Source organism: Pongo pygmaeus, chromosome 20 (genome assembly GCF_028885625.2).
Source record: "Pongo pygmaeus isolate AG05252 chromosome 20, NHGRI_mPonPyg2-v2.0_pri, whole genome shotgun sequence".
Taxonomy (NCBI): domain Eukaryota; kingdom Metazoa; phylum Chordata; class Mammalia; order Primates; family Hominidae; genus Pongo; species Pongo pygmaeus.
The window spans coordinates 16,080,208-16,103,132 of NC_072393.2; the positions used below are offsets into that span (position 1 = coordinate 16,080,208).

At 46.6% G+C, this 22,925-nt stretch overlaps 1 protein-coding gene across 1 annotated transcript; it reads left to right on the forward strand.

Annotated features, from left to right (window-relative positions):
• The first annotated feature begins 1,222 nt into the window (after nt 1-1,222).
• On the forward strand, nt 1,223-21,590 carry LOC129020910 (cytochrome P450 4F12). The gene is made up of 13 exons (XM_054465836.2): nt 1,223-1,308; nt 1,702-1,900; nt 4,802-4,946; nt 6,781-6,834; nt 6,929-7,056; nt 8,930-9,051; nt 10,032-10,302; nt 11,362-11,428; nt 11,614-11,743; nt 20,376-20,509; nt 20,601-20,665; nt 20,869-20,951; nt 21,348-21,590. The coding sequence occupies exons 2-13, from the start codon at nt 1,703-1,705 to the stop codon at nt 21,523-21,525; spliced, it is 1,575 nt and encodes a 524-aa protein (XP_054321811.2). The 5' UTR covers nt 1,223-1,308; nt 1,702; the 3' UTR covers nt 21,526-21,590.
• The last annotated feature ends 1,335 nt before the right edge of the window (nt 21,591-22,925 follow it).

A 22,925-nucleotide genomic window follows, 5' to 3' on the forward strand; every position in this document is an offset into this window, starting at 1 on the left:
ATTACTTGATGCAGAGTAGGTGCGCTTTCTGTGGGTCACCAGGTACATAGCAGACATGCTCAATGTGGAGCACCTGACACACAGTAGGTATGCTTTATATACAGCACATGGCACAGAGTAGGCACGCTTTATATGAAGTACTCTGCATAAAGTAAGCTTAGATTATGTAGAGCATGCTGCACACAGTAGGCGAGCTTTATGTGGCGTACCTGGCACATAGTAGACAGAATTTATGTAGAGTACCTGATACACAGTAGGTGCACTTTATATAGTGAGACTGGCACACACTAGGTGCACACAGTAGTGCTTTCCATACAGTCTTTTGCACAGAGTAGAGACAGGCACACAGCAGCTCAAGTGCTAGTTGTCATCCCCTTCCCTTCAGTCCCTCTTTTTGGAGCTCCCTCTTCTTAGGAGCCTTCCTCCATTGCCCTCTAAGGCCTCATCTGACATCCCATTTCCCAGATGGGAAGCCTGAGCCCAGGATGGCCACACTGCCCACAGTCAGAGAAAGGACAGGGCAGAACAAGAACTCCACTTGGGATCCCCTCGTTCTGCCCTCCCCTGCCTGGAGCCCGTCAGCTCAAGGCCCCTCTCAGCCTCATCCCCTGTGCCTCCGCTCTGTCCTCCTAAGCTGAGCCCAGCTTCTAGGTTTGCTCCTCCAGCTGGGATATCTGACGAAGGTAATCCTCAGCGGGGTTGGGGCTGGATTCTTTCTTCCTGCTTCAAGCAGTCAGGTCTCAACTCAGGGCCTGGGCTGCCAGGAGGCAGGACTTGAACTCTTGCCAGGCTGTGAAGCCAGAGATGAGAGGCTTCTGTCTCTGAATCTCCTAAGTCTGCACCAAGATGTGGCACCTGACATCCTCCCCGCCCATGTTTGGAGAGGAGCCCAGATGATCTGGGACAAGGGTTGGCCTGGCCCAGCTCAGCTGGCTGTGAACTGTCATAAGTATATGCTTTCAACTGAACACCCTTGTCTTGGAAGGGCAGGGTGGAGGTAAACTTGGGGCTCAGAGTCCCCTCTAACCACCCCCCAACTTCCCCTGCAAACTGCCAAGAAGGTACTGAGACCTGAGAATTCAGTGCTCGTGCTGGGGCACCCTGAGCTGCACCCAGCTGGCCCAACCCCAGGTTTTGGCTGGCTGCCGAGGCACGGAAGACACACCCAGGCTGTGGGGATTGGCTGCCTCAGCCCAGCCCAGCCCAGCCCTGCCTCCTACGGCCTTCCCTAGATCAGGGGCCAGGGCCAAAGACCTCCCAGCAGAAGAGGAGAGGAGGTTGTGTAGGACAAGCTGCTCCCGACAGAAGGTACCAGGCTGGGGGTGGCAGGGCTGGAAGGTCCTGGCCTGGGATGAAGAGGGGACTGCCTAAGGCTGGGGTGGCTCCAAGATGCTGGCATGGGAAACTGGGGGTTTCCTGGTAACTGGACTCCTAGCAAACTCCCAAGGATTCAGGCTGGGCCCTTCTGGACTCTAATAGGCCCATCTCTTTCCCTTTCTGTGTGGTTACCAGGCCACTGGAGGCCACTTGGTTGTTGGTTTTGGTTGGGACTTTCTGGACTTTAGATCTCAGCTCTTGTTTACTCACCCCTGAGCCCTCCCTGCCATGCCTCCAGCAGTTCCTGACTTTGCCCCTATCCACTGTCCCCGGAGCTCTTCCCTGGGCCTCAGGACCTCACCCTCCATCCCGTCTGCCCTGCAGGATGTCGCTGCTGAGCCTGCCCTGGCTGGGCCTCAGACCGGTGGCAACGTCCCCATGGCTACTCCTGCTGCTGGTTGTGGGCTCCTGGCTACTCGCCCGTGTCCTGGCTTGGACCTATGCCTTCTATAACAACTGCCGTCGGCTCCAGTGTTTCCCACAGCCCCCAAAACGGAACTGGTTTTGGGGTCACCTGGGCCTGGTGAGTGTGACCGCAAAATGTGTCTGAGGTCTCAGGGTGGATGGACTTCCAGAGGAGCAGGAATGGGGCTCAGTGAGCTGGGTATTGATGGTGGCTGGGGTCTGTGACCCCAGAGAAGCAAGGGAGATGGCTCACTCATTCCTCTGCTCACTCACTCATTCCTCTGCTCACTCACTCATTCCTCTCCTCACTCACTTCTCTACCCACTCACTCATTCCTCTGCTCACTCACTCATTCCTCTGCTCACTCACTCATTCCTCTGCTCACTCACTCATTCCTCTCCTCACTCACTTATCTACCCACTCACTCATTCCTCTGCTCACTCACTCATTCCTCTCCTCACTCATTCCTCTATCCATTCACTCATTCCTCTATCCACTCACTCATTCCTCTCCTCACTCACTCATTCCTCTCCTCACTCACTCATTCCTCTCCTCACTCACTCATTCCTCTCCTCACTCTTATTCGTCTGCTCACTCGCTCATTCCTCTGCTCACTTATTCCTCTCCTCACTCACTCATTCCCCTATTCACTCACTCATTCCTCTGCCCACTCACTCATTCCTCTATCCACTCACTCATTCCTCTACCCATTCACTTATTCCTCTATCCACTCACTCATTCCTCTACCCATTCACTTATTCCTCTATCCACTCACTTTTTCTTCTCCCCACTCACTCATTCCTCTGCTCACTCACTCATTCCTCTCCTCACTCGCTCATTCCTCTCCTCACTCACTCATTCCTCTACCCACTCACTAATTGCTCTATCCACTCATTCGTTCCTCTACCCATTCACTTATTCCTCTGTCCACTCACTTTTTGCTCTCCCCACTCACTCATTCCTCTGCTCACTCACTCATTCCTCTCCTCACTCACTCATTCCTCTCCTCATTCACTGATTCCTCTACCCACCGACTCATTCCTTTCCTCATTCATTCATTCCTCTGCAGTTCCATGCCAAACCTTTCTCACCTCCCTGTCCTCCCACCTCAGCCTGCTTGGATCCTTTTCCTGCCTGTCATCCCTACCATAGTGCCCCTCCCAGAGGCTCCTGTATAGTTGTGGGGTGCACAGAGCAGGGCTCTCCTGGCATTCCACCTTCTCCACTGCTGGACTTGAAGCCTCCTGAGCCCACTATAGAGAGGCTGCTCCCTGCCTGGCCCATTTGCTTGTATCTGCCCATCTCTGGGCTGCTGCTTTCCCAAAGGAATTAGCTCTGTCTTCCTTCCCCATGGAGGGACACAGCTGGACCAGAAGAGAAGTGCAGGCAGTCTCCCACACCCTCCCCTTCCAGGGGCAATGTGCTCTTCCCCACTAAGATGTCCCAATGAGCCCTGTAGCCCAACCTGGATATAATTTGGCCACTCCCTTCCCCTTTCAGAAGCCATCTTTGACACTCCCAAACCTTGCCCTCCAACTTGGACCAGCCCTCCCCTTTGGGGGATGTGGCCTCTGTCTGCTCACTTACAAAAGGCAGGATTGATCGGCATGTCCAGAGGTGCACAGGAGGCACTAGCACAGAGCCTGGCGTAAGGGAGGCTCTCCTAGGTGGGAGCTGCCATCCTGATGGACATTAGAGTCACCTCTGCTCCCCTGGGGGCTGCTGAGAATGGAGGGCCCTCAGCATGCAGACCCTTTGTCTGTGGGAGGAACCAGTGCCCATGTAGACCAACCAGGACACAAAAGGATGTGGGAACCAGCCCTAGGGATATGTCCTGAGGCCACACTGCTGCCCACAAACCTCCTTCCATGGGGACCTTCCCATATAGCAATCCCCAGATTGAAATCAATCCAGGATGAGAAAACACATCCTCTTCAGCAGACAGCTTGTCTTCTCTCTCTGCTTTGGTATTTACCCTTGGATCTTGGGGACAGCCCCAAGAGAGAAGGAGCAGAAGTCAGCAGAAACCCCCTGCAGCTGTTGAGAATCCAGACACGCTGTTCACTGCAGAGGCTGCACCACATCCGGTGGCTGCAGGGGGACTTGCTGTGGCTCCTTCTAGGGAGGTGCATTAGTCAGGGTTCTCCCTAGAAACGGAATCTCCTTAGAAACCGATAGGGTGTTTCTTCTTACCTCTAATGCATGTATGTATGGAGACAAAAAGAGACAGAGAGATAAGAATTTATTATGGGAATTGGATAATGTGATGATGGAAGCCAAGAAGTCCCATGATATACCATCTGCAAGCCAAAAACCAGGGACACTGGTGGTGTAAATTCAGCCTGAGTCCAGAAAGGCCTGAGTCCCTGGAGTTCTGAGGGCAGGAGAAGACGGATGTTCCAGCTGCAGAAGAGAGAGCAAGTTCTTCCTTTCCTCTGCCTTTTGTCCTGTTCATGCCCTCAATGGATTCGATGGGGTCTGGCGTCTCAGGGTGGATGTACTTCCAGAGGGGTGGGACTTCCAGTAGGGGTTCAGGGAGCTGTGTATTGATGGTGGCTGGGGTCTGGGAACCCAGAGAACCAAGGGAGACGGCTCACTCATTCCTCTCCTCACTCACTCATTCCAATACCCACTCACTTATTCCTCTCCTCACTCACTCATTCCTGTCCTCACTCACTCATTCCTGTCCTCACTCACTCATTCCTCTCCTCACTCACTCATTCCTCTCCTCACTCACTCTTTCCTCTACCCATGCACTCATTCCTCTCCTCACTCATTCCTTCCTCTCCTCACTCACTCATTCCTCTGCTCATTCACTCATTCCTCTCCTCACTCACTCATTCCTCTACACCTACTGTTTCCATCCTGTTTACCTTCAAGTGCTAATCTCTTCTCAAACACCCTCACAGACACACACAGCAATAATGTTTGACTGGCTATCTGGACATCCCTTAGCCCAGTCTAGTGGACACCTAGAATTAACCATTATAGGAGGTGACGGCCCTTGACTTGCTTTCAGATCACTCCTACAGAGGAGGGCTTGAAGAACTCGACCCAGATGTCGGCCACCTATTCCCAGGGCTTTACGATATGGCTGGGTCCCATCATCCCCTTCATCGTTTTATGCCACCCTGACACCATCCGGTCTATCACCAATGCCTCAGGTACCCATGCAGAGCTTGTGGTGGTGGGTGCCAGGCCAAGCTTCTGTGTGGTCTCTGCCGTACCCAGGTCCCTCCTTGAGTACTCGTGCCCCTCATTGAGACTTCCATCTCAATGTCTTCTCCCTCCATTGCCATCTGCTCCCTGCCTTGGTGTTCTGGGCACCACTGGGGCCCCAAGAGGCCTCAATTCAGGGCCCTTTCTTGAAGGAACCCCCATGCTTGAGGACACGGGTCTAGACAGAGACATTTCCAGCTTCATGGGGTCAGAAACGGGCAATAGAGAGATGGGTGGGACAACACAGAGAACTGAGTGTCTGCTGGGGCAGGCTGGAAGGTTTCCTGGAGGAAGAGTTGTTGGAGCTGAGTCTGGATGAATAAGTAGGATTTTTTAAGTGTGGGGCAGGATGATGCAGTTGGCATCATTGGTATTTGGGGGCCCGGCCAGTCCTGGCACCAGCCTTGCCCATCCCTCAGTCCAGAGCGGCAGGAGGATTTGTGGCTGGTGGAGAATCTGGGCTGCTATTTATGTGACATCCACCTATGATGGGTCAGTTCCTTCTACCTCATCCTATCACTCATCCATCCTGAGTTTCCTGCTCTCCTCCTACAGGCTTCAGGATTCTCCGATAGGAGAACCCACACTAGCTGCTTGATCTCCCCTTGCTCTCTGCTCTTCTAGTCCTTGGACACACCAGGCTGAGCTAGGGAAGTGGCAGCATCCCACAAAAACTATGGCTCTGACCCCAAAATCCTTAGTGACTCTGTGCAGGTCACCAGCTCTCTGGCTGCTGAGGTCTCTTTCAATTGTGAGTGATGGAAACTCAACTTCGTGTGCTCTAGGCAAATAAAGAGAATCAAAGGAGTGTAAAGTTCAGGGAGGGTGGTCTTCAGGCATGGCTGAATCCAGGTGTCAATGAACACTATCAGGAATCTGTCTCCTTTTCTTAATTTCACCATTTCTCTGCATCACTTTTTCTTTTAAGGCAGCCTTTCTCTTATGATGCCAACAATGGGTCCTAGCAGCTCAGTTCTTGTCAGAAAGCTCACCTTTCCCCCAGGGGTCTCATAAATAGCCTATAGTTTCAATATTATACCTGGTTATATCTTTTCTGTTTAACCTGGGATCATATGGAGAAGTCATCATGTGTGTGGCTCATCTGTGGCCGAGGACACTTGGGGCATGTCAGAGACTTTCCGGTTCTTCTCTGACATGTGATTTGAAATTGTCTTTTCTCCTCCTTGTCATCTCTTGGCCATGTTTGTAGCTTGTCCAAGGTCTGGGAGCTAGGGTCTCTTTGGAATTGTCAGAGTTATTATTTTAGTCTTCCTGAGCCAGGTTTCAGAATCCATTCCAATCACGCTTGAAGAAAACTCTTGGTTACACCTGGGACATGTCCGGGACATTTAAGAAATCATATTTAAACCCTATCTGGGGCCTGTCTGTGAGGTACACAGAGGTCATGTCAGACTATCTCAGGTCCATGTCAGGAGATGACAGAGTGCTGTGGCAGACAGGGTGTTCGAGGTCTTTTAAAGGTATTTTGTAGAGTGTGGAGCTGTGCTCGGTTGTTGCAGAACATGTTGGGATATATAGGAGCCATATCAAGGCATGCTGGGGTGTGCTATGACCTGTTAGGTTGTGTCATAGCTTTACTGTGCTGTTGCAGCCTGGGCTGGTCCTTCTTCCTCTATCCTCCCTTCGTCCTTTGCCCTTGGCCCCCTTCCTGCTATGCTGGGCATGGAGTAGGGAAAGTGCTGGTAGGGAGCCTCCCCCTACACCTGAAGTTCCTCTCTTGCCCTCTGCATGGCCCCTGATGGTCCTCATTCATGCCAGCTGCCATTGCGCCCAAGGATGATCTCTCCATCAGGTTCCTGAAGCCCTGGCTGGGTGAGTACCTGCAGGTGAAAGGGGTTGGGGACAACCTTGCAGGGAGGGTGGGGGAAGTGCTGCTCTTGCCCACTGTCCTTGGCTGCCCTGCTAGGAGAAGGGATACTGCTGAGTGGCGGTGACAAGTGGAGCCGCCACCGTCGGATGCTGACGCCCGCCTTCCATTTCAACATCCTGAAGTCCTATATAACGATCTTCAACAAGAGTGCAAATATCATGCTTGTGAGTCCCTTGAACTCTGGGTCCCAGCTGGAGTCTTGGGGTGGAGGGACCATGGACACATCTGGTCTGGAATTTTGGCTCTTCTGGGTGGCACTGGGCCATTGCTCTTCCTCTCTGAGCCTTGGTTTTCTCATCTGCAAAATGGGGATGATAATCCCTACTTAAAAGAGCATTTACTTGGCACACAGTAGGTTCTCAGAAGGTGTTAGTTTCTGTGTTTTTCTCACAGAATCCCTGTAAACTCAAGAGAGTAAAAATGAAGATTGCGTAGTAGTCATTGCTGATTACAAACCACTTCAGAACTCACTGGCTTAGAGCAATAAGGGTTTACGATTGCTAACGAGTCTGTGAGACAGCTGGCCAGTTCTTCTGGATGTGGAAGGGATCACTCTTGGCACATGAGCAGCTGTGGGTCAGGTGGGCAGCTTTGCTGATCCTGGCTCAGTTCATTCACATGTTTGGGGCTTCAGTACCTTCAGACTGATCTGGGATGGCCCCAGTTGTGACACCCGGACTTTCTCCCATGTGATTCTCTGCCTCCAGAAGGCACGCTGTTGTTCACATGGCAGAGACTGGGTTCCGAGAAGCTGAGAGGAGGCTGCAATGTCTGTGGACATTGTCTCTTCAATGCTTCAAAGTTCAACCAGGTTTGAGTCTATTAGAGTTATTACATCATCATTTCACCACATTGTATTGGCCAAAGAAAGTCGAAAGTCAAAAGTCCAGTACAGACTCAAAGGGGTGTAAAATAGAATTAATCTCTTAATGGGAGTTGCTAAAAAATTTCTGTGGAAAGGGTATGAATACAGGGAGAAGTGAAGAATTAGGGGTCAGGATTTTGTGAAGTGTCTAGGATGCTTTTTTAAATATGCAAGCTGATAAGTTAGCTTGTTACTGTCTCATGCATTCTAACAGACTCCTGGGTCAGAGACAAAGGGTAGTTGATTACTCATGGCACAATAAGCAATATGTACTTCTTGTTGGTTTGTATCCTTTTTCTGAGTCAACCTAAATTCCATGGGGGTCACACTGGTGGGCCTCTACATTAGCCTGCTCATGCAGTACATTGCATGACAGACAATGGGCATTAGGCTTAGGGAATCTACTTTAATAGTGGCAGAAACAAGCCTGATATTGGTCCAGGGGGAGTCATTGCCTTATCGCTCCAGGTTGTTATCTGCAAACACAACTCTGAGAAATGGCTCAGGTAAGAACATCACGGTCTTGTATTGGTGGCATACCCAGCAAGGATGCTCAGGGCTGTTGAAGAAGTGCCTCTTCCAACACAGGGATATTTTTGAAATGAATTTATTACAATGGAGATGAATAAAGCAAACATTTACTCATCATATGCCTGAGAAAATGTCATGTCCCAGTGCCAGGATATAAGTTGTCTAATTCAATTTTAATAACCCTGTGAGGTTATGGCTATTTTTGTCCTATTGCAGATGATGAACTGAGGGCCAGAGGGATTAGGGAGCTGGACAGAGTTCAACCAGCCAGGAAGTGGGCTAGGAGTGGTGGAGGAGAGATTCTGTCCTGGTTTATCTGGCCCCAAAGCAGATCACCTTGACCGTTATTGAATATTTGACAGGTGAGACCTAGAGGAGGGCAATAGGTTGACCAAGGGCACACAGAGCATAGAAGACAGAGCTGAGACTTGAATGCTGGTCTCTTGACTCCAAGCCATGGGTCTTTGTCTCCTAATACTAACAGTTTCTGCTCGCATCCAAGTCTGGTCCTTGCTGGCAATAGGTTCCTAGGGCAGAGAACCAGGAGGCTGGTTGTCGGGAGTCCATCCTGATTTTTTGGACTGGGAAGGGGCACAAAGGAGGCAGGGCCCAGCTCTAGCCGTCTTCCCTTCTCTGGCCAGGACAAGTGGCAGCACCTGGCCTCAGAGGGCAGCAGTCATCTGGACATGTTTGAGCACATCAGCCTCATGACCTTGGACAGTCTGCAGAAATGCATCTTCAGCTTTGACAGCCATTGTCAGGAGTGAGTTCCTTCCCAGGGCCTGGGATGTGAATCCACGGATCAAAGGGAGTAAGTTGGGGAGGGAGGAATGAGCAAAGTAACCAGAAGTACCTTTTGGGAGGATTTGTATCATAGCTGTGCTTTGAAGGTTGAGGAAGAGGAGAAAGTGCTGTCTTTCCAGGTAGGTAGAAATATGTGTGTAAAAGCAAGAAGGTTAGGATGAGCCAAGCATGTGCAAGAGACGGTAGAAATGAGGTTGTGGAAGTAGGGGCTAGATATTAAGGGCACTGAAAATCAGGAAAAGTGGTATGAAGTTTATCAAGAGATTTCCAGAGAGCTTTTGTAGTTTCAGCTGATGATGGATGTGGTAAGAGCTGAGCTGTGTGGGAAACTGATAGCCCGCCATCACGCCCAGCTAATTTCTGTATTTTTAGTAGAGACGGGGTTCGCCATGTTGTCCAGGCTGGTCTCGAATTCCTGACCTCAGGTGATCTGCCCTCTTTGGCCTCAGAAAGTGTTGGGATTAGAGGCATGAGCCACTGTGCCCGGCTGCTCCTTCTTTCTTACAGGGTGAAAGAGAGAGGGGGAGAGAGAGAGAGAGACAGAGAGAGAGAGAGAAAGAGAGAGAGAGTTGGTTATGCTGGGGGCTGGAGCAGGGCTGAACTGGAAGAGGATGAAGTCTGAGTTGTGTGGACAGTTTTGGTAAGGAAAATGATCAGTACTGCATACTGGATGGGAGACAGAGGAGAGAAACATGGTGTCCAAACTATACTCTAGGTGCCTAGGTGCATGGAGGCAGCTCTCTCAGAGATAGGATGCAGGGAGAGAAGACAGTCTAGAGAGTCAGTCTCATGACTGATACCCACCATGTATCTCTAGGACCATCTATTTCTAGATACTCAGTTTCCTGATGGGAGGTAGCCCCTGGCTGCTGGTGGGAGGTGTTCATGGGACTTTGCATATGTTACATTGTTGCCTCCCTTTCTGTCCCTGCCCTGCAGGAGGCCCAGTGAATATATTGCCACCATCTTGGAGCTCAGTGCCCTTGTAGAGAAAAGAAGCCAGCATATCCTCCAGCACATGGACTTTCTATATTACCTCTCTCACGACGGGCGGCGCTTCCACAGGGCCTGCCGCCTGGTGCACGACTTCACAGATGCCGTCATCCGGGAGCGGCGTCGCACCCTCCCCACTCAGGGTATTGATGATTTTCTCAAGGACAAAGCCAAGTCCAAGACTTTGGATTTCATTGATGTGCTTCTGCTGAGCAAGGTAGGTTTCTCTACGATATGAATTTAGGTGAGAGAATAGAGCTTCATGTCAAATGTCAGGTGAAATAAATTGGTTTTGATCCAAAGGGCACCGGGAGCCATGGAAGATGCTTGAGAAAGGGAAGGTCACAGATAGGTTTTAGAGATGACTTTATTGCATGCAGCCCACAGGGCACTGCTAATTCTGAAACTGTGAAGAGCATGAGATTTTATTCAACTTACAAGTTAGTGTGTCAGTCTTTCACATTTTTATGTGTATCTATATGTCTATGTCTTTGTCTATGTCTGTATCTATGATAAAAGATGCACCAAACCCCTGAATCACAGCAGCCCATTAATTATTTACAACAATAACAGCAGGTGGAGTAGGATGGTAGTGCTGGCTCCCCATTCCTAGGGCAACACAATGTTTTTAACTGTATATGCACAAGAATTTGCACCATAGGAGAGGGGCCCCCACGTTATGAGTCTTATAGCTTATATAGGACAGCTAGCTCATATGCTCCTTCTTTATTACAGGGTGAAAGTTAGAGACAGAGAGAGAGAGAGAACGCTTTGTTCTGGAGTATAAACTACTCCTCTCCTGTAAGATGGCAATTTCTATAGTTTTATAACCCAAATATCTTCTGGAAAGATAAGATTCTCTCAGTTTACCACTCTAGAATGTGAGCAAATATTTTTGGAGCAATACATAATTTCTAACCTCCAAGGCAAACTGCCATTCAAATATCCTGTACCCCAGGTTGCCAGTATCTTTTTCTCTGAAAGTCTGTATTATGCAGAAAAATGAAAATATTTGAGAACCATTGATTCCTGCCACCAGGGTCCAAAGAGGAGGCAAAGGATCTGGGGAAAGCCCTTGGAGTTGGGGCTCTGGTGATGGTGAACAAGAGAGATCTAGACGTGCAGAGTGCATCTGAGTTTCTGGAAGATCAGAGATTCAGAGATTATCTCAGGGTAGACTCCGGAGTCTCAGAGATAGTATAATTTGTGTGTGTGTGTGTGTGTGTGTGTGTCTATGTGTGTGTGTGTGTGTTTGTGTGTCTTGCTTTCTCTTCAGGATGAAGATGGGAAGGCGTTGTCAGATGAGGATATAAGAGCAGAGGCTGACACCTTCATGTTTGGAGGTGAGGGTCCCAGTGTGGGACTACAGTGGGGACAGAGGTCCCTCCATCTCAGGATCTGGGTGGGTGGACCCTGGATCACTCCATTCTGCCCAACTTCCCCCTCCCTCCATCCTCCTGAGGGCCTCAATATCTGGGCACTGTCCACCCTCTGGTGCCGAAGCCAAGCTTACCTGGCTGCTCCTCAGGCCATGACACCACGGCCAGTGGTCTCTCCTGGGTCCTATACAACCTTGCGAGGCACCCAGAATACCAGGAGCGCTGCCGACAGGAGGTGCAAGAGCTTCTGAAGGACCGCGATCCTAAAGAGATTGAATGGTGAGTGCAGGTTCTTCTGGCCTGTTCCTGAGCCCATCATTTGTTCTGCTCCCCAAGTGAGGAGGGGTGGAGTTGTTTTGTTGATCCTTCCACTATTGCTTAGTGGGTATAAAAGCAGAGGACCACAGGCAGGGCTTGATACCAAACCTGACTGTCAGGGGAAAGGTTGCAGGCCTTTAGGACCAAAAGACCCGGGCTGCTAAGAGAATTGGTGACAATATGTGAGGACAGATAATGCTACTTTGCACATGTTCAGCAAATGAACTTCTCCTCCACTCTCTCTCTGTTCTCCCAGAAATATCAGTTTTTTCGAACATCCTCACTTCTTGAATGTTTGCTCAGGTAGGGAGGGGAAGTTGTTTTTGTCAATTCTTCCATTATTGCTTAGTAGTACTAGGAGCAGAGCACAGAGGCAGAACTTGGTATCCAGCTTGGCTAGCAGGGGAAAGTTTTCAGACTTTTGGGACAGAGAGTCCTAGCCTGCTGAGAGAACTAGGGACAATATATGAAGGCAGATGATGACACCTAGACATGTTCAGTCAATGAATTTTCCCTTCACTCCTTTCTTGTTTTCTCTGAATTATCATTTTTTTCAAACATCTTTACTTCCTGAATGTTTGCTCTTCTGTTCCCTAATTCCTACCCTCCAGTCCAGTCCAGGGAGTCCTAAGGGAGACCTGGGGGTAAAAGTCATCTATCTTTTGTCTAGAACACCTGCATTGTTCATCCATTCAGTCTTCATTCAGCAAACTCTTCTACATGCCTTTCCATTGCCAGTTCTGTTCCCAGCACCTTTCTGTGCTCTGGAGACCTGGAAAGAACCCTGCCTACGGATGTGTTTTCCAGGTACTCCCAGCCTAGTAGGAACAGTCCCACCGCAAGACATTCCCAGTCCACATGGGCAAGGATGGAGTTGAGAGCAGGAGAAGCATGGCTGGGAGTACAGAAAGTGTTATAGAAAGTGTTTTAAGCCAGATCTAGTGGCTGTCACTTGTGATACCAAGTACCAAGGAGGCTGAAGTGGGAGAATCACTTGAGGTCAGGTTTAAGATCAACCTGGACAATATAGAAAGAACCCACTTCTAAAAAAGTAAAAAACCAAAATAATAAAGTGCTTCAACTGAAACCCTGAATGGTGATCAGTGGGTGTTTGGATGCAGTAGTGCCCTAGGTCAAAAAGGGAGCCTGGGCAAAAATGCAAAAAGAGGGAGCAGGAGAGAGGGAGAAGAGTGAAAGAGAGGTTTGTGTGTCGGGGAAGGAGATGGTTATAAAGTGAGGAAGAAGTAAGAGGGAGGAAAAGTGAGGGAGAGCAAGATAAAGAGAGGAGGGAAGAGAGAAGGAGACAGAGAGAGAATGAGAGAGAAAGGAACTGAGTTGTGATGAGATAATAACTATGGAAGTGAAAGCAGTCTGGCTGTGGAAGATATGGGAAAATGGTAATGGCTTCCACTTTAACCCAAAGGCAATGGGGAGCTATAACAAGTGGTTGAGCAGGAGAGGAACAGGTCATATCTGGGCACCAGAAAGATCTTTTCAGAGCTACTGTGGAGAGAGGACCAGCTGTAGAATGAAGTCCCAGTGAAGACATTCTGGGACTTGAGCCAGGCCAGGGGCTGGGGATGGAGAGGAGGCAATGGACTAGACATGTGTTTTGGAGGCCGTGTCCTCCCGTCCAAGCCTTTGCTCAGCACAGCAGTCCTAAAAGGTGGCAACACTTTTTATGCTTTTAAAAACCAAGATATCAAGTAATATTGTGCACTTTGTAAACAAAAAAGGTGTCTAAAGCACTTATAAAAATGAGCTTTCCTCACGCCTGTAATCCCAGCACTTTGGGAGGCCGAGGCGGGTGGATCACGAGGTCAGGAGATCAAGACCATCCTGGTTAACAAGGTGAAACCCCGTCTCTACTAAAAATACAAAAAATTAGCCGGGCGTGGTGGCAGGTGCCTGTAGTCCCAGCTACTCGGGAGGCTGAGGCAGGAGAATGGCGTGAACCCAGGAGGCGGAGCTTGCAGTGAGCTGAGATTGCGCCATTGCACTCCAGCCTGGGCAACAGAGCAAGACTCTGTCTCAAAAAAAAAAAAAAAAAAAAAAGAGCTTCCTTCTTAACTCTTACCCTAGTAGTTTCTATCATCAATGGTTTTGTGTGTGTCCCTCCAGAAAATGGCTATCCTGATGCCCACTTTATATGAACACAGACTTCTTCTATACAAATAAGAGTGTATAAAATAGACACAGTATTTTTTCCCAAGATGGTGGGTTGGAGGCAATGTCAGTGTGCCTCTCCCATGTGGAAGGACAGAATAGTGTGTAGAGATTCACAGTGTAAGCTTTCTTTTCCCAAGAAACAACACAGGGACTTAACAGGAAAACCGGAAGAATCCACAGACCCTTCAAAAGAAGCTACAGGCTGCATCCTACTCTGTGAGACAGGTGAAAAACTGTGAATCCCCAGAGTGTGAGAGGGGGAGAGACTGCCTCCAGGGTACACATCTTCACTGGGGAATCTGAAAATCCAGACCACAGGAGAAGGCCTTAACTCTATCCAGGGCTTGAACTGATTTAGGGAGTGGTAAGAAATATAAAAGTAGAAGCAGCAGCAGGAAGTCCCTTGCAGGCATTCACAATCTCCAGCTTGGACTGGAGATTCCTTATTGTATCTCACAGGGGACCTTAGGGAAGTCAGACAACTAGCTCAGGCGAGGTCACAGGTTGAATGAAATGCCCAAATGAATTTCTTGATATAACCTCGAGTGGGGATGAACTTCCTTGACCAGAACCCGGGAGGCAAGCAGGAAGTGTGCTGCAGACAGGAGTTCAGAAGCTGGGTGCCTGGCCTTGGACAGGGACAAAAAAGGGCATGGCCTGAAAGCATTGCTATTTCTGTGGGAAAAGCTTAGGCCTGGGGCAGGGCTGAGTTCTGTGCACAGACTGCCTGGATCTAAATCCAGTGCTATGAGTGGAACACTGCAGGTGTGAGACCCACCTCGTGCCAACTGCACGGGAGCTAGATGAGGCTTACTGCCACCTGCTACTCTCCACTCCCTTGTCAAACTCTTCTGTGAGGCAGAGGCAGTTATACTCACCTCTGGAACATTACCCCAGTGACCTGAGAACCGCCCTCTGACTCTCACAGGGCAAAACAAACAAACAAACAAAAAAACAGTTGCAAAAAAAAAAATACCTAGGAATATACTTAACCAAGGAGGTTAAAGCTGTCTACAAGGAGAACTACAAAACAGTGCTGGACAAAACCACAGATGACACAAACCAATGAAAACACATCCCATGTTCATGGATTGGAAGATTCAATATTGTGAAAATGATCATAGTGCAAAGCAATCTACAGATTTAATGCAATGCCTATGAAAATACCTTCATCGTTTTTCACAGAACTGGGAAAAGCAATTCTAAAATTCATATGGAACCAAAACAGAGCCTGTGTAGTCAAAACAATACCAAGCAAAAAGAAAAAATTTGGAGGCATCACATTACCGGACTTCAAATTACATTACAAGGCTACAATTACCAAAACAGCATGGTACTAGTATAAAAGTAGGCGTTTAGATGAATGGAACAGAAAGGAGGACCCAGAAATAAAGCCAAATACTTACAGCCAACTGATCTTTGACAAAGCATACAAAAACATAAATTGGGGAAAGACACCCTATTCAATAAATGGTGCTGGGAAAACTGGACAACCACATGTAGAAAAATGAAACCGCATCCCCATCTCTCACCCTGTACAAAAATCAAAGGCTTAAATCTAAGACAGAAACCATAACAATTCTATAAGATAACCTTGGAAAAACTCTTTTGGACATTGGCCTAGGCAAAGAATTCGTGACCAAGACCACAAAAGCAAATGCAACAAAACCAAAAATAAATCAGTGGAACTTAATTAAACTAAAAAGCTTCTGCACAACCAAATAATAATAATAATAATAATAGCAGAGTTAACAGACAATCTACAGAGTGGGGGAAAATATTTGCAAACTATGCATCTGACAAAGGGCTAGTATCCAGAATCTACAAGGAATTCAAACAACTCAGCAAGGAAAAAAAAACCCAAACAATTAGTTCCATCAAAAAGTGGGCAAAGGGCATGAACAGATAATTCTCAAAAGAAGATACACAAACAGCCATGAAACATATGAAAAAATGCTCAACATCACTGATCATCAGGGATATGCAAATTAAAACCACAATGAGATACCACCTTGTTTCTACAAGAATGGCCATAATTAAAAAGTCAAAAAACAATAGATGTTGTGGATGTGGTGAAAAGTGAATGCTCATACACTACTGTGAAAATTAACATAACCTCTGTGGAAAACAATAAGGATACTCCTTAGAGAACTAAAAGTAAATCTATCATTCCATCCAGCAATCTCACTACTAGGTATCCACCCAAAAGAAAAGTGATTATATGAAAAAGACACATGCACACGCATGCTTATAGTAGCACAATTCACAATTGTAAAGATATGGAACCAACCTAAGTGCCCATTGACCAATGAGTGGATAAAGAAAATGTGGCATATATACACAATGGAATACTACTCAGTCATAAAAAGGAATGAAATAATGTCTTTTGCCACAACTTGGATGGAGCTGGAGGCCATTATTCTAAGTGAAGTAACTCAAGAATAGAAAACCAAATACCATATATTTTCACCTATAAGTGGGAGCTAAGCTGTGAGGACACAAATACAGAGTGATATAATGAGCTTTGGAGACTCGGAGAGCAAGGTTGGGAACCGGGTAAGGGAGAAAAGACTACATATTGGGGACAGTATACACTGCATGTGTGATGGGTGCACTAAAACCTCAGAATTCACCACTACAGAAATCATCCATGTAACCAAACCACTTATCCCAAATGCTATTGAAATAAAAGGAAATAAAGAAGAGACAGATCTGCACATTAACAATATATCTTTGGGAGCTTTTCTTTTCTTTTTCTAAAAATATGAGTTTTGGAAAATTAGTTTGTTTTTATTTTTAATTGACAAATTTTAATTATATATATTTATGGGGTGCAATGTGATATGATACATGTATACAATGTGGAATGATTAAGTCAATTTAATAAACATACCCATCATCTCATATACTCATCAGTTTTGTGGTGAGAATATTTGAAATTTGCTCTTTTCGCAATTTTGAGAAATTTATTATTATTAACTGTAGTCACCATGCATTTAATAGATCTCAAAACTTATTCCTCCTAATGGAAACTTGTACCCTTTGACCAATGTCTTTCCATTCTTTCTTCCTCCCTTCTCTGGTAACCACCATTCTCTTCTTGGTTTCTATGATTTCTGTGTTAATTATTTCAGATCTCACAGGTAATTAAGGTCGCGTGCTGTTTGTCTCTTTGTGCCTGGCTCATTTCACTTAGCATAATGTCCTTCAGGTTCTTCCAGGTTGCCACAAATGAAAGAATTTTCTTCTGTTTTAAGGCTGACTAGCATTCCATTTTGTATATATACACCACATGGAAAATGAGTTTTGAATTACAAAAGCAATGATGAGAATAGTTTCTTCTTGCCCTCAATGAGACATTACAGATAGACAAGGGTTATTCTTGACATTCCTGCTACCCCACCTAATATCCTCCCTTTCTCCAAGGGGGCCTGTTGAGATACTCAGTTGTCATCTATCTGTCTGTCTGTTTACATCTATCTACATATCTTTCTATCATCGATCTCCTCTTATATTCCTTATATTTTTTGTCCTATGGTATTTACATATATGGACATTTGGGAACATGTTTTTTTCCACTCAATACTGTGTCTGATAGCTATTTTTTCTGAGTGCTGAATAGCATTCCATGTTTTATTTGGCCCATTCCTTTCTTGAAGACACTTGTGTAAACATTTCCAATCATTGTAGATATGGCCAATTTGCATTCCAGAGTTTCTGTACTGATTTAGCTTCTGGTCTGCATTGTGTGACAGGACTAGTGATCCTTTTTTTCTCCTTTTGTGTAGCTGTATAGTATTCCATTGTGTGGATGTTTATCTAAACATCTCCCCATCCATGTATATTTGGCTTGTTTCATTCTTTTGCTAAATTAAACGTGTGCAATCGGCATGTGTGTACAGTGAGCATTGCTCATATGTATAAGCATCACTGCAGGACAAATTCCCAAAAGTGCAATTGTTGAATCAAAGACCAGTTGCCTTCTACAATTGTAATAATGATTGCAAATCCATCTCTATATTAGGGGAGTTTGATGGCACTAGCTTTCCCACAATTTTGCCAATAGTATTATTGTATTATTAAATTTAAAATTTTTATCCAACTTCATATTTCATCTTTTAATGGGCATTTTCTTAAATAAGAGTGAGAAAGAACATTCTTTGCCCAGGTTGATAAGCCATTTATTTTCTTTCTATGGGAGTGGTCATCTGATATTTTCTGCTGTTTTTCTTTGGGTTCTTTTTTCTTATTTACTTATAAGAATGTGTATCACAATTAATTTTTTTCTGTATTTTGTTGCAAAAGATTGCCTTTTGACTTTTTTGGGGGGTACTTTTGGTTAATTTTTATGAAGTTACATTTGTCCATATTTTCTTTTGTACCACACTACCCATCTATTTCCCAGAGTTTTGTGGGGCTTCCTTTGGCAGATGGGAAGTTTTCACTTATTCACATGTCCGTCTCTGACCTTTTTAGTCTTTTGAATGCATCCGTTTTTATGGCATTGCCAGACTATTTTTATTACTGTGACTTTTCTTTTCTTTTTTCTTTTTTTGAGATGGAGTCTAGCTTTGTCGCCCAGGCTGGAGTGCAGTGGTGCGATCTCAGCTTACTGAAACCTCCTGCCTCCCTGGTTCAAGCTATTCTCCCGCCTCAGCCTCCCAAGTAACTGGGACTACAGGCACCCTCCACCACGCCTGGCTAATTCTTGTATTTTAGGTAGAGATGAGGTTTCACCACGTTGGTCAGGCTGGTCTCAAACTCTTGAGCTCAAGTGATCCACCCACCTCGGCCTCCCAATACTCTGACTTTCTAATAGATTTTAATATCTGGCAGAGTGGCTTTTTTTGTTGTTGTTAAATCAACCCTTGCAAACATTTGTTGTGTGATAAAGTGTATGTTTTATTTGGATTGAGCGAAATTTATAATGAAATACAGAGATTTCATGTTTCTTTTTAAGTTTAATCCAGGTATTTTATATTATTATGACTAGTATCTTTTCTTCTATTATCTTTTCATTTGATGGTTATTTCTACATGGTAAAACTAATGATTTATGCATATAAATTCTATGCCCAATGAACATAGTATATGCTAAAGATGGCATTGTGTATCAAGAGAAAAAATATAGATAATTAAGTAAAAGCTCTTGGGGCAACTGGAAAGCCTTCTGGAAAAAAGGCAACTGAACCTGGTTCTCACACCGTATGACAAGATAATGTTCAGATTAATCATTTTTTTCTAAAAGAGTCCTAAAAGCTCTAGAAGGAACCATGAGAAAATTATTTCATAGCTCCAGAGTAGGGATAACCTTATTTTGACATAAGTCCCAGGGGCTATGAAAAAGTGATAAACTGTTAAATGAGAAAAGATACAGGCCAGGCATGGTGGTTCATGCCTGTAATCCCAGTACTTTGTGAGGCCAAGGTGGGCAGATCACTTGAGATCAGGAGTTCAAGACCAGCCTTGCCAACATGGGGAAACCCCATCTCTACTAAAAAAAAAAAAAAAAAAATTAGCTGGCTGTGGTGGTGAATGCCTGTAGTCCCAGCTACTTGGGAGGCTGAGGCAGGAGAATCACTTGAACTTGGGAGGTGGAGGTTGCAGTGAGACAAGATTGTGCCACTGCACTCCGGCCTGAGCGACAGAGACTCCATTCCCCATCCCCAAAAAAAAAGATACAGAATAGTGTCTACAGTAGATGGTGTGCTCCTATATAATTTTTTAAGATGCTTAAAATCGCCCAGAAAGCATACATTAAAAAAATAATAACCCGGCAACGTGTGGGGAGAAGTAAATGGCATTGGGCCATAGGAGTGAATTATGTTTTATAGTTTTCAAATTCTGAGCCAGATAATTGTAGATGGTATTAAAATTTTAAATAGCCACTGCAAAAGAAGAAAGATTAAACAGAAGTCAGCTCCTTTGCTGGATCTTAAATGTTTATAAACGTTTTCCAGTGGGGCCTCTAGTGTTTTCTAAGTATAAAATCACTATCTGCAAAAATGATACATTTACTACCACATTTCAAATTGCATGACTCTCTTTTTTTCCCTTGCCTAATTGCACTTGCTGGTATCTCTAGCACCATGCTAAATAAGAGCAAAACATTGGATCTGGCTATTTTGTTTGTTATTCATTTGCATTTGAGTTTGCTTTCTTGCTATAGACAATATTTATTTTTATGCGAGTTTGTTAACTTTTTACCGCTGGCTTCTGAGTGTTTTCCTCAGAGTATTTATTTTTATCTATTTGGCTGAATTTTCTCTGGTACTTTTCTAATTCTCTGCTTCTCTAATTGTTTTCTGCTTTTTAAAATTCTCAAATGTTTGATCCCCGTGGAGTTTATTTTGTGATAGGGAGAAAAGGTGGAGAGTTGTGTCTTTGCTCCCTTGATAATGATTGGGGCTGGGGTGTTTCCTTAGGGACGACCTGGCCCAGCTGCCCTTCCTGACCATGTGCCTGAAGGAGAGCCTGAGGTTACATCCCCCAGCTCCCTTCATCTCCCGACGCTGCACCCAGGACATTGTTCTCCCAGATGGCCGAGTCATCCCCAAAGGTGCCCACAGCCTCAGGGGGAGGACCCTCCCCGGTAGGAAGATGGTTCCCTCAGCGGGTTCTTGTCCTGACTGCCCCTTTCTCTCCCACAGGCATTATCTGCGTCATCAATATTATAGGGGTTCATCACAACCCAACTGTGTGGCCGGATCCTGAGGTGCTGCCTTCCCCATTCACCACCACCACCCCCATCCTCTACTTTTTTGTTGTTGTTGTTAATTCCAAGGTTCCTAGTGGAGGGGGCAGGGTTTTGATGAGGAAAATCCAACATCACCTCGCCCCAACACACACACAACTGTCTCTCCAAGGCTGCTGGACATAGGAAATCCCAGGAGCAAACCTTTTTTGTCTCACCTGCAGGTCTATGACCCCTTCCGCTTTGACCCAGAGAACAGCAAGGAGAGGTCACCTCTGGCTTTTATTCCCTTCTCTGCAGGGCCCAGGTAAGAGCGCCCTGTGTCTGAGGCAGGGATGGGATGATGGGTGCGGGAGTTAAAAAAAGGGGGACACTGCAGATGGTCCCAGTTCCAGCTCTCCTTCCCTCCATTCCTTCACAGTTTACGGGAAAACGTCCATAGAATGGGGATGAGTAGGTCCTAGAGGGGTCCGCGGAGTGCTGAAAATCCCCTTCTCCATCTGCTGGTCTGAGCTGGGAGGTGGAGTCAGGCCCAGTCTCCGGGACATACAAGCCCACATGGGGGGTCCCAGGCACGCTTAGTCCTTCTCTCTATCTCTCAGGCTGAGCTGGGTGTGGTTGGGGGTCCCGGGCCAGGTTCCCGGGTTGATGGGACCCAAATGCGGGTCTTGGGCGCAGTCACAGTCCCCACTCCCGCCTGCAGGAACTGCATCGGGCAGGCGTTCGCCATGGCAGAGATGAAAGTGGTCCTGGCGTTGATGCTGCTGCACTTCCGGTTCCTGCCAGACCACACGGAGCCCCGCAGGAAGCCGGAACTGATCATGCGCGCCGAGGGCGGGCTTTGGCTGCGGGTGGAGCCGCTGAATGTAGGCTTGCAGTGACTCTCTGACCCATCCACCTTTTTTTTTTGCAGATTCGCATGAATAAAACGGTGCTGTCACCTCTGCCTGGGCCTCACTGACAGCCTGCGGGGGCTCTTGGGGACTGGGAGGCTTCAGGGAAGGGGCCTAAACTGGGTGGGTTAGGCGGGATGTTTTCCCTGAAACCAAGAACCTGACTGCCTCTTTGGCTGAGCATAGGGCCTCCATGCTTATAGCAGGGTCTCTCAGAGCCCAAGTATGGACTTTATCCTGTGGACAATATGGAGCCATGGGAGGTTTTTGAGCAGGAGAGGGACCAGGATTAAGAACGGATTTAAGAGGTACGACTGAGGCTAAGTGAGAAGCAACCATAGGGGCAGATCCTTTCTTTTGGTCTGGGAGTGTCCCAAGACTGAGGTCCCTGGCCAGTTCAAAACACAAGGATAGAAGGGTGCAGCCTTCTACCCTGGCAGGCTCTCAAGAATTCTGTTTCCTTTCTTGCTAACATCCCACCCTATGTCTCCCCCTTCCAGTTGATTGCTTTCGTGACCCCTTTCCCTAACTTCAGGCAGCTCCTATTTTTCCTCTGACTCTGCCCAGGCAGCCGGTCCATCAGCTACTATCTGAATCCTCCCCCTACTCTCTTCTGCTATGTGCCAGGCACTCTCACAAGTGTCAGGGGTTGGGCAGGTCTTCACCCTTTCACTTCTAGATTCTTCCTTCATTCCCATCACTGACCCATCTTGGGGTGGGGTGCAGTCAGGAACATCTTGTTTGACCCTTGAGATTCAAAGACAGATGATTGGAAACGAAACACCATCCCAAAGGTATGGGATCTGGAGCCAGACTGTTGGGCTGAAGTCTTATCTTTGCTGTGTGACTTGAGCAAGTTAATTCCCCTCTATGCACTTCAGTTTCCTGAAACATATAATGTGGGCAATAACACTACCTAACTCAGGGTTGTCCTGAGGACAAAATTTGGAGAACTCAGAACTGTGCCTGGTGCATATTGGATGCTTAATAAATGTGGCCATTATTACGTCCTCTCTGAGAAAGTCTGGCTAATAAAGCATGTTGCCTTTCAAGATAGTTTTTTTTCTACCACGACTTTAAAGACTGTCTTGGAACTTATAGGCAAACATTCTAATATTTGTGCTCCTTGAATAATCTCTTGCCTTTTAGAGGGCTGTGAATTTAGGAGGCAATTTTTTCTAAGACTGGTTGTGGGCACCTGAAAGTGCAAGGTGGTAGGAGAAGGAAAGAAGCCTCAGTTAATGTTTTAAAATGATGTCCTGCTACAAACATTGACCTCTGTTCATAGCCTAAGGAATTCTGCACCACTGCACCCTGCAGACTTGTCAAATCTTCTCTCCAGCTCATATCCCTCCCTTGTTACACTCAGTCACCTTGTCGTTGATTCT

What these genes read in the sequence shown, in the direction of transcription:
- LOC129020910 (XM_054465836.2), top strand. Translation starts at nt 1,703, where the DNA reads ATGTCGCTGCTGAGCCTGCCCTGGCTGGGCCTCAGACCGGTGGCAACG. An exon ending in AGAGTGCAAATATCATGCTT is followed by an intron (nt 7,057 to 8,929) that starts GTGAGTCCCTTG and finishes TTCTCTGGCCAG; the next exon opens with GACAAGTGGCAGCACCTGGC. An exon ending in GATCCTAAAGAGATTGAATG is followed by an intron (nt 11,744 to 20,375) that starts GTGAGTGCAGGT and finishes GTGTTTCCTTAG; the next exon opens with GGACGACCTGGCCCAGCTGC.